General features: G+C 53.1%; 2 protein-coding genes across 2 annotated transcripts; one reads left to right on the top strand and one right to left on the bottom strand.

The window, feature by feature from the left end:
• Window positions 1-429: 429 nt before the first annotated feature.
• VTN31DRAFT_4648 (uncharacterized protein) lies at window positions 430-7,965 on the top strand (the record flags this gene model as incomplete). Its single annotated transcript, XM_069405059.1, has 2 exons — window positions 430-7,766; window positions 7,824-7,965. 2 exons carry the CDS (start codon window positions 430-432, stop codon window positions 7,963-7,965), a joined length of 7,479 nt encoding a protein of 2,492 aa, XP_069260161.1.
• A 1,386-nt stretch (window positions 7,966-9,351) lies between these two features.
• VTN31DRAFT_4647 (uncharacterized protein) lies at window positions 9,352-11,374 on the bottom strand (the record flags this gene model as incomplete). The annotated part of the gene is made up of 8 exons (XM_069405058.1): window positions 9,352-9,600; window positions 9,662-9,743; window positions 9,806-10,639; window positions 10,708-10,829; window positions 10,889-10,969; window positions 11,027-11,073; window positions 11,134-11,178; window positions 11,257-11,374. 8 exons carry the CDS (start codon window positions 11,372-11,374, stop codon window positions 9,352-9,354), a joined length of 1,578 nt encoding a protein of 525 aa, XP_069260160.1.

Here is an 11,374-nt window from a genome sequence, read left to right as displayed (position 1 = left end):
CACCGACCAGAAGGTCAAGCCCCGCGTTGTCACGTGCACCAATAAGACACCGTGCTGTGATAACGTAATATTGGTCTAGACCCAATAAGGAATCATCATACCGGAACTGAACATGATTGGCTGCTGACGCCACAGCTTGGCTTCACCGTTCACATGAAGCCTGCTTAACCACATCTCCGCGTCACCGCTCTCTTGTTGTGAAGTCTGCTTCGTCGATTTTACCACTTCGAACAGACAATATGTGATCGCATGTCATCGAAATCGACGCGCGAATGAGCTAGATCCATGCTGACCTAATGTACGAATACTCGGTGGTTTAACTCGATTCCGGAGACTTGATGATGATTGAATAACTACTATACTTAACACTGCATCGATGCTGTCCTGTGTTCATTTGCCTCGGGCAGTTGACGCGCAAGACTCGTCATGATGTCTTCGCAAAAGCCCGCCGAGCCGTCAAGTCCATCTGCATCCTCCATCTTCCTTCCTCTCGGACGCCGCGGCTCTCGCTCGTCGCTATCAACGCGGGCAGAACGTGAGCACCTCAACGAGACTCTGGATCAGATACACACCGCCGCGTATCAGTCTGAATCTCTCACCGTTTTCAACGAGTTTGCCCAACCTCCTGCATCAGGCACCGCCGAGCAGAGCAGTGCCGCAGCCGACCCCCACGGCGGACTCAGCAGTCTCTACAGTCGACTTCGGGCTTCCGTCGGGGAAGTCAAGAACATTGTCGGTGGCTCGGTAAAATCCTCGGACGGATCGGTTGTCGACCCATCAACAGCGAAAACACAAAACGTTGATTCATCCTCCCGCGGCGCCTCAGACACCTCCACTTTCCAACCGAAGTCGGGACAAGCATCCAAAGCCCAATCCACAGTCGTCGACAGCCACTCTGCCGCTCCAGGATTGCGGGGGTCGAAACTCTCTTCAAAACCGGCGAGTGTGTCTTCGAAAGTGTCCGTAGCATCGGCGACTGGTGCTAAATCTCCTGTACCGACGCTTGTGACCGCCGCTGATCCTACGGTAGCTGAGGTAACAGTGAACGCAGTCAGAACCGACTCGCCAAGCTCGGCCGGGATACCGAACGGTGGTAAGCTGCAGGCGCTTCACGGAGCAGTCTCGCCACCTGTGGAAAGGAGTGAAGAGTCCTTGCAATCATCACTCAGCGACCTCTCCGGTGGTCCCAACAGTCAAAAGTCCACGTCTCCTGTCTTGGTTGGGAAGCCATATCGTGAAAGGCAAGCGTCTCTCGATTCCTCGCAAAATTGGAAGCTCGAGAGCGATGCAGGAGTTCATGAGGACTCGAGGGCTAGCAATCAAGATTCATCGGCCGCAGCGTCATCTGGGTTGGATTCGCAGCGTGATGGACGCTCAGGCACGAGCACTCCGAGCTTTCAAGCAACGTTGCATGGAAATTCAGAGTCCAATCCTCACCTTCCCTCCGAGGGTGAATCCCCGGTGACCGTTTCAGCCAGTAATAGTGGCACAAAAGTATCTAGCCTTGGCGGTTCTGTTCAAGATGGTAGGACCTCGACGGCTTTAACTAGTGTCACTTCTCTGGGAGACCGCGATAGCGAACTCGGTGTTGCATCGAAACCTTTGGATGATACCTCTGGTGCTAGACATGGCACACGACCAAGCCAAGGCCGATTGCCAGGTTATATCATCTCCCGCGCGTCATCCAACGACGGTGCCGCAAATCCGACTATAGTGACCGAGAACCCCAGCACCTCATCGTTGCAGCACCAATCTTCAGTCGGCCCGACGGATCCCCGGCAGACCAACCCTTCTCACCTTCGGAGAAACCTGTTGAGCAAAGAGTTCTGGATGCGAGATGAGAACGCGAAAGATTGCTTTTTGTGTGGAGAGCCATTCACAACGTTCCTTCGTCGGAAGCACCATTGTCGCACGTGTGGCCAGATTTTCGATTCCAAATGCACCGTGTTAGTTCCAGGTTCAATTTTCGGCCAGTCGGGCTCTATTCGTCTCTGTAAACCTTGCGATAGTATGATCAAGGCAAACGACTATGATTCATCCGATTATTCGGATGTTGAGCAAAATCCTGCGCCGGCTACGGCGAAGCCTATGACTCCAGATTTGTCATCGAACGGCTTCGGTAATCGTGGGCCTGACGACGATGATGATACGTCTTCCATCGTGTCCCAGTCGATGGAGCATGTACTCAAGACGCCCACAATGGCCATTCCGGCAACCAGGCGCAAGACAGAAAACGGTCACACTCGGTTAGCTGTTCTGGAAATTGATTCTGATCGGCCCCAGCCACGGCCGACTTCGTCAAGGTCGGTACGGTCTTCTACGGGTCTGAGAACTCACTCTATGGGTCACAAGCGGCATCATTCGCGGCAACAACACCTGCGCGGCCCTAAATTTTCCCATGAAGACCGAGTTCCCTTCCAGCGCCGTGCATTGGAAGATGTCAACCAGGGTGCTCGCCTCTCGGCCTTTCACAAGGATAATATCATCGATCCTGATTTGGCGCAGTACCTTTCAGACGACGCATCAAGCGGTGACGAGCAGCCGAGCTTACTCTCGGCAGTCTCAGATGGCCCATTGGCGAAGGGAAACAGTGACCAGGAGAAAGCATCCTTTGGCGGCCTCCTGGCAGCTGTGAAGAAAGGACGCCCACGGTTAGGTGATCGCAGCACAGGCTATACCTCTCCACGTGATCCCGACGAGAGCAGCGTCAACAGTTCTCGTGGTCTAAATATTCCCCGTACAGGTCGACGGCGCACCCATAGTGTGGCTAGCAGCGTTCATCACCGAACTTCCCCGAGGGCGCCGAAAGACGGTACTCTCCTACATCAGGATCATCAGAACGTTAGCACTGCCAATCATTCAGCCTCAACAGCACCCCGGAGCGGGTTCAAAATGACGCGGAGTTCGTCCATGAGAGGGGCAAGTGCTCCAGCGATCGAACTGAACAAGGTCAGCATGGAGCACGTCCGGAAGCTATTACGACAACTCCTGAGAGATGCTTCTGTTCCTCGACCGAATAGCTGGGAGACCGCCCTCCTGCCGATCCTCTTGAGAGCCACTGATGACGTGAATCCCGACGTTCAGAGTGGCGATGATATGGATATCCGTCACTATGTCAAACTGAAGAAAATCCCTGGCGGACGCCCTGGTGACACTTCATACGTGTCCGGGCTTGTTTTCACCAAAAACCTCGCAACAAAGAGCATGCCGCGAAGTATTCCTCGCCCGAATATCGTTATCATCACCTTTCCCATTGAATACGCCCGCCATCAACAGCATTTCATGAGCTTGGAACCAGTCATCAGACAAGAACGAGAGTTTTTGGAGAATCTCGTCAACAGAATCGCGGCGCTCCGGCCGAACCTGTTGCTTGTCGAGAAGGGAGTGTCAGGCCTAGCCCTCGAGCTTCTGGAGAAGGCGAACATCGCAACGGCATACAACGTCAAGCCTTCGGTTCTCGAAGCGGTTTCAAGATGCACGCAGACAAGGATCATTACCTCTATGGACAAACTTGTCACGACTCCTGTTCAAACGGGCCATTGCGGCAGTGTGGATCTGAAGACCTATGTGCACAATGGTCGCAGAAAAACTTATATGTACATCTCGGGATGCCCAAGGGATCTCGGGTGTACCATCGTTTTGCGTGGTGCAGACTATCCAGTTCTGGCGAAGGTGAAGAGGATCACCGAATTCATGATCTATGTTGTATATAACCTCAAGCTCGAGACCTGCTTGATGCGGGACGAATTTGCGAGGCTACCCACGTCAGATGACGTCCTCAGAAAGGACGAGATGGCCAACAGTACCAGGCGTCTAGCGTCCGGGGATTCGTTAACCGATAAACGGGATGTTCCTGAATCAAATGCCGCGGATAAGCCTCGAGACGGCGCCAAAGGAGATCTCGCAGCGGCAACTATGGAAGGGGAAGTTCCTGATGATATCCCCATGCCAACATATTATGAGGACTTGGTCCAAACCCATGAAACCAGGATTCTTTCTGCGTCACCCCTCGTCAAGTTCGAGCCTCCATATCTATTGATGCGTGCTCGGGAGCTGGAACGCAGATTGGCGTATTTGAAGAGCTTACGCGATCGGCGCCCACCGGTGAGCAAAGGGGACGAAAAGAACAAGTCGCACAAGTTCGTGCTCATCACTCCGGAGATGGTGCATGAGTCGCCGGAGGATGCTCCGGAAAAGGTCCGCGAAGTGCTGCATGCAGTCCATGATGCGGAGTATGATCGTGCTTTGCATAACTACGAAACACAAAAGCGTCAATGGGAGGCTTTTCTCTCGGGCAATTCCAACCTCTTCGACCCCTACGCTCATCAAAACATTGTCGTCCTCTATAGCCTAGTGTGTACCACAACGTCCATCCCTTGCTCAGGGCCCGACATCTTTGCGCTCGAATTTTACAACGAACATGAGAGCGATGATCGAAGGTTCGAAGCAGACTGCACGCTCGGCCAGTATGTGGAATCTCTTTGTCTCGAAGCACATTCTGTATGCGCGGCCGACAGCTGTGAGAATACCATGATCGACCATCATCGTCAGTATGTTCACGGCGAGGCCCAGATCAGCGTCTTCGTTCAGCCTCATCCTTCCAAGCTTCGCGGCCTGCAAGATACGATCTTGATGTGGAGTTGTTGCAAGATCTGCGGCAACGAGACGCAGGTCATGCCGATGTCGGAAAGCACATGGAGATATTCGTTTGGAAAATATCTTGAACTATCCTTTTGGAGCGTAAACGTCAGAGCGAGGGCCGGTGTCTGTCCTCATGACATTCACCGCGACCACTTGCGGTTTTTCGGATTCAAGGATATGGCTGTCCGCATTCATTACGATCCCATCAACCTTTTGGAAATCATTGTGCCCAGGACGCGAGTCACTTGGAAAGTCGACAACGACCTTCGGCTCCGGAATGAAATCTACAAGAAGTCTGAGCATCGTATCAACAAGTTCATGGTGTCAGTCAAGGCTCGTCTGAAAGGCATCAACGTCCAGAGCGTGATGCCAGAGAAGGTTGAAGATTGTCGGAGCAAGACCGAAGCGCTCATGAAGAAAGCGAATGATGATCATGCCAGCTTGATCAAGCAGTTGCAGGACAAATACATGAACTCGCGTTACTGGGAGGTAACTCCTTTCAACGAGGTGCTGCGATCCGTACAAGAGAAAGTCGTGGAGTGGGACAACACGTTCGCCGAATTTGAAAAGGACTATTTCCCATCAGAGAAAGATATCAAACGATTGGCGTCACTCCAGCTGCGGAAGATCTTCCTCGATCGGGATGCATCTGCCACTACCCTGGCGTCGGGAGAGGAATCTCCAACTGTCGGCCAGGAGAGAGAAGCCGAGGATACTGAGGGGAAATCCGAGAAGTCAAAATCAGTGCGCCACATGACCTTGTCCCCGGAAAAGGCGCAGGATGTGTTGGTTTCGGTTGTAGAGGAACATTCCAACAACAAAACTAACACCAGCACGGATGGAGCGGAGTCGACAGAGAAAAAACCGACCGATAAGACGGCCGTTTCGGATCTCAAGAGAAGTTCGACTTCTCCTCCGGCCATCGGCAGCCAGGGAGAGGCTGAGCATCTGGATCTTGCTGTCCAATCATCCCCGACGTCACAGGACGAGGCGCGCCCTCAATCCACTTCAGATTCAGATGCGGTCAACGTTACGGAAGCTGGGACACCACCCTCAGACCCGGGTGACAGACTTGGCGCAACACCCTCACCTGAGCTGACAGACAATCCTGACAGTCGCCAGAGGCCCACCATCCGAGCTCGCCCTGCTCAGTCTTCTACGACACCCTCCGGTATTCCCAGGCTGGCAGAGGGCGGCACACGGTCAAGCGGAAAAGCGAGATCGCCGCCGTTGCTCCGTGCGCAATCGCAACCAATCCAGACGTCGAAGGATAAAGTCAACGGCGAAGGACCAGCGACAAGTCTGAAACCAGGCTCCAACAGCAAGACTCCAGGACCTTTCCCGAGCCCGCCTGCACAGGACGCTAAGACCAAATTTGCGGATAAGAAGCTGTCTGAACGCCTTGGCTTGGGTGCTTTGAAATCCGGAAAACTTGCAGCAGGTGGCCATTCTTTGATCCCCCGGTCCGTGTCGGGCAAGAAGGGTGGCGCTCGGGTGTCCAGCCTCGCCCGGCACTTCGAGCAGCTCAGCAAAGAGTTCGAAAAGGAGCGTCAACGGGAAAGACTGCAACGGGCTGCCAAGAGCAAGCATTCGCGGGCGTATCCGATGGCGTCGTCGAAGGCTATTGTTGAGGTGTATAAGAATGTTCGGGAAGCTGTGGAAGAACGCGAGCCTTCTGGCGAAGGTGAAGAATCTCCCCACGGCAAAGAGACGCCGTCGAATGATGTAGATCAACCGCCGAACGAAGGTTCGTCTCAGGCGGACACCAATGTCAGCAGCAAAGGAATTGAGCCCGAGCAAGCAAATCAGCCGACGGCTCCTTCGGAGGGTTCAGAGCAGCCGACGATGGCTGAGGAAGCGACTCCTGAGTTAGAGGAACCCCACAGCGATGAAGATCAAGATCAGACTTCGGAACTAGTCGAGTCGCCGGAGGAGTCGAAGTTGTCACCCGAAGACGACATTGACTTGAAAGACCTTCCCAAACATGAACGGAATACGCTCGTCAGGATGCTCACGAATTTCTGGGCGGAACGATCTTCTAGTGGATGGCAGCCGTTGGACTATCCGCTGAGGGTTTCTGATCACGTTTTTGCGGACTGTAATATCATCGTGCGCGAGGATGAACCAAGCTCGCTGATTGCGTTTGCGCTGGACTCTCAGGATTACAAGGAAAAACTGGCAAGTATCCAGGAGCATTACGACAAGCTCGATGAAGAGCAGGGCAATCCGGACTTGACTCCAGAAGCACGGAATGAGCAGCGACTGGAGCAGGCGCTGCTCCGGGAGACGGGCACGCACCTCAAATACCAATGGCAGGAAGGGCAAGCGAAGATGCTATGCAAGGTGTTCTATGCGGAGCAATTCGATGCCCTGCGCAGGAAGTGTGGCGTGGCGGACCGCATAGTGGAATCCCTCTCACGGTGCGCCAAGTGGGATTCCAAGGGCGGCAAGACCAAGTCCCTGTTCCTCAAGACGCTTGATGACCGATTTGTGATGAAATCGCTGTCACACATCGAGACTCAGGCGTTTCTCAAGTTCGCGCCCGCCTACTTCCAAATCATGTCCGAGGCGCTGTTCCACGAGCTGCCGTCCGTCATCGCCAAGATGTTTGGCTTCTACCAAGTCATCATCAAGAATCCAGCGACGGGAACGGAGTTCAACTGGTTCCTGCTCGTCATGGAGAACCTGTTCTACGACCGATCCCCGACACGCATCTTTGATCTGAAGGGATCCATGCGGAACCGGAAGGTGCAGAGCACGGGCGAGCGCGACGAGGTCCTGCTCGACGAGAACATGGTAGATTACATCTACGAGACGCCGCTATTCGCTCGGGAGCACTCCAAGAAACTCCTCAGCCAGAGTGTGTGGAACGACACGTTGTTCCTTGGCCGGCAAAACGTCATGGACTATTCGTTGATGATTGCGATCGACGAGCAACGCCACGAGCTCGTCGTCGGGATCATCGACTGCATTCGAACCTACACATGGGACAAGAAGTTGGAGTCCTGGATCAAAGACCGCGGGTTTGCTGGTGGAGGCAAGAATCGACCTACCGTGACCAGTCCAAAGGAATACAAGAGTCGCTTCCGCGAAGCGATGGCGCGCTATGTACTGCAGGCGCCAAAGTAGGTCTTCCCTGTTTGTCACCGGTTGTAAAGATTCGGACTAACTGGAAATCCCAGTTGCTGGCACCAGTTCCACTCTACGTACTTTGACAATCGACGGATTGAACACCACCTTTCGCACATGAAGCCTCCACCGGAGGAGAATGCAAACGGCAGCAACAGCAACAATCATCCGGAGGCAAATAACGAACAGCAATGAATGATGAATCTCAACGTTCCTTTTGGTCTTACATTCTTGTTGGTTTTACTGCATGACATGGGCTGACATGATGACATGGATGAGCATGGGCTTTGCATTGTGGGAGTTGGCGGACGGGATGTGATGTCAATTGCATGAGGATGTGTGTGATATTTCCATGGCAAGGGCTTAACGGACTGTTCATTGTTTTTCTGTTCTCAATCGATCTGTATGTAACTAGAGGTACGGAGTACATGTACGAGTACATGGCAGCCAAGATCACTCTTCACGTCGAACACGTTCACTATCCAACATCCCGCTCAGAGTCTGACTTTATTATTACAATATCGGTATGTAGACTTGAGACAAATGCATTGAGATATAGGGTTACCGGACGAACGAATCAGGTAATTCTAGCATGCTGGCAGCTCGGTATGCTGGAATCTGGAGTTGTATATATCGGATCTAGTTAGTAAGTCTCGGCAGATTCCGGATCGGATCGACGGAGAATACATCCTCGGGTCAGGGCTTACCCCTACCTAGGCTAACACTCGATCCTCAGATTTCTCCCGATGAGTCCAGATCCGACATTACCTACGTGGATTCAAAAGAGGATCAACCCAGCGTGGCATATTTGCAGTTTTTTTTTTTCTGCTGATGGAACTTCCTCATCGTCTCTTCTCTTTTTTTTTCCAACCTCGGCTTGTAGTGACTTGTGAAATGTTAAGATATCCCGTCTGTACCTTGCAGTGAGCCAGGACGAATAAATCGGCAAAATCTGTCGTCACATTGCATCGACAACGATCGGGATCAGCGAATGGATGATGTCGGATCTTCAGCTTAACCTAACCTAACTCCATACTGTACTGTGTACGCCGTCTCGTGTCCCAAGTCCCCTTTCCCGAAGTAAGCCGATAAGGGCGGGGGGAGACTATGGATTATGTTGCGATCTTTTTCTCCTCACGCGGAGATCCCATTAATCGTCGGAATATGAATCCAAGAAAAACGTTTGCCTTTGATATCTCTTCTAAATGTGAAGAACGGTGGCCAGAGAAGTTCCATCTCTTGGATTGATGCTGAACAAGTTCTATACATACTTTATCGGTATGGTCTAAACAAATGGCAAGCATGTCATTTTGTCTATCTATTATGAAAACAAATCAGAGCCAATGCACAAAGCCGGACTGAAGTGCTAACTGTGGACGTCATTACAGATCGCAAATTACACAATGATGCGCTTACGGCGAATGATTAGAACCCCCAGGGTCTGCGCAAAAGGTTGCTCCTTCAGCCCTTCATGTGCCATGGTGTCCCACTGACGGTCGGCCGGTTGACCGGTCGTCCAAGTGAACGTTCCTCCGTCTCTCGAGACCTGCTCCGTTTCCTTTCGTATTCGAAGCGGCCCATTTAATCCCTCACGAGGCCAAGGTTGTCCTCGGCAGGCACAACGCGGATCGTGTTGGTGTGGCCCTGGCCACCGCGCCATCCTTGCACGCAGACGATGCTGTCGCCGCGGTTGATCACGCCCAACTTGATGCCCTGAGCAATTCCCCACTTCAGACGACGGTCAACGTCCTCCTGCCAGGGGACAACGTTGAAGTCCGGCTTCGCCTCCGGGAAAATAAACGGATACACGCCGCGATACAGGTGCGAATACTGTGGGCGCACAATCAGCAAGATGTACTTCCTGTTTGGGCAGGAATCACTTTCAACTTACCCGGGCAGCGATCGGGTTGCGCGTCACCATGATAATAGGGCACACTGGACGGTATTTGGCCAGCAGACGAGCCGTGTTGCCGCTGTTGGACCAAGTTTAGCTTCGAATCACCTCGTCAAGGACGTGTCATCACTACACACTCACCTGGTGGTCAAGACCAAGATGGCGCCAGCGTTCAATTCCAGACTGGCACTGACGGCAGACATGGCAATGGCCTCAACAGTGTTGGCGGGACGAGGGCACAGGTTGCGCAACTCGTCGAAAATGCTAAAGTGAGGCACGCTGACCTCGGCCAACAGGCAGGTCTCGTGCATCATGGTGACCGCCTCCTTGGGGTATTTACCCTTAGCCGTCTCACCCGACAGCATGACGCAATCAGCACCATCCAACACGGCGTTGGCAACATCGGACACTTCGGCGCGCGTCGGGCGCGGGTTGTACGTCATGGACTCCAGCATCTGAGTAGCGCAGATGACCGGCTTGCCCTTGATGTTGCACTTGGCAATCATCATCTTCTGGGCCAGGAACACTTGAGGTGCCGGGATTTCGATACCCAGATCGCCACGAGCGACCATGACGCCATCGGCTTCCTCCAGGATTTCGTCAAAGTTGTTGACGCCCTGCTGGTTTTCGACCTTCGCAATCACCTGAATCTCCTTGCCCTCCTCACCCAAGACCTTACGGATCTGGCGGATGTCATCGCCCCGCCGGATGAACGACGCGAACACCATATCCACTTTGTTCTTCACACCGAACTGGAGATCGGCAATATCCTTCTCGGACAGCGCGGGGAGATCGACATCCGTGCCGGGGAGGTTGACTCCCTTGCGGGACGAGATGTTACCGCTGTTGAGACATTTGACGCGCAGGGTCTTGTCATCTACAATTTCCAAGACCTTCAAAGACAGAATTCCGTCATCGACATAGATGAGCTTGCCGGGCTCGATCACCTTGGTGATGTTCTTATAGTCGACATACCTAGCAACCACGTTTGTTGTCAGCGCCACGCACTACGTCCATTGGGGGTACCGGCGGATGGAACGAACATGTTCTTGTCATCGCTGGCTTTCGCGTATCGCTCATCCGTCGTGACATTGAATTCATGACCGGCAGTGATTGGGATGTCTTGGTCTCCTACGGTGTTGCCCGTCCGGATTTCAGGACCTTTCTGTTCCCCTCAGATTCATCAGAATACATTACCACCAAGTCGGATGCTCCGGGACTAACCGTATCGAGGGCAATAGCAAGGGGGCGACCAGGCATGATGCGCTCAGCCTCGCGGGCATTGTCAATCACCGATTGGTGGTACTACCGCCGTCACGTCAGCTCTACGATCATGCAGTCATGAAGTAGTGAGGCAGGCACCTCATATGAGCCGTGCGAGAAGTTCATGCGAACGACATTGAGACCAGCTGGGAGGTCGTGTCAGCGACGACGAGCACTTATTGAGTCTACTGGCGATGAAGATATACCCTCTCGCAGCATGTTGATTTTCTCGACCGAATTCGTCTTCGGACCTACAATTGGATTGGTTCAGCTATGTTCCATGTCCAGAAGCCGGGGGGGGGGGGTGGGAAGACGCATTGCGACCGTACCGATGGTGCAGATGATGGAAGTGCGGCGGAAGTTCCTTGAAGGCACCATGTCGATACGCAGCTTTGAGTGCCACTGCAATTTCAGCTGATTGCTGAGATGATCGTAAGGAGAGCCCAT

Source organism: Thermomyces dupontii (genome assembly GCF_041956625.1).
Source record: "Thermomyces dupontii strain NRRL 2155 unplaced genomic scaffold VTN31scaffold_4, whole genome shotgun sequence".
In the NCBI taxonomy this organism is placed as follows: Eukaryota; Fungi; Ascomycota; class Eurotiomycetes; order Eurotiales; family Trichocomaceae; genus Thermomyces; species Thermomyces dupontii.
This window is presented reverse-complemented; position numbering and strand designations above follow the sequence as displayed.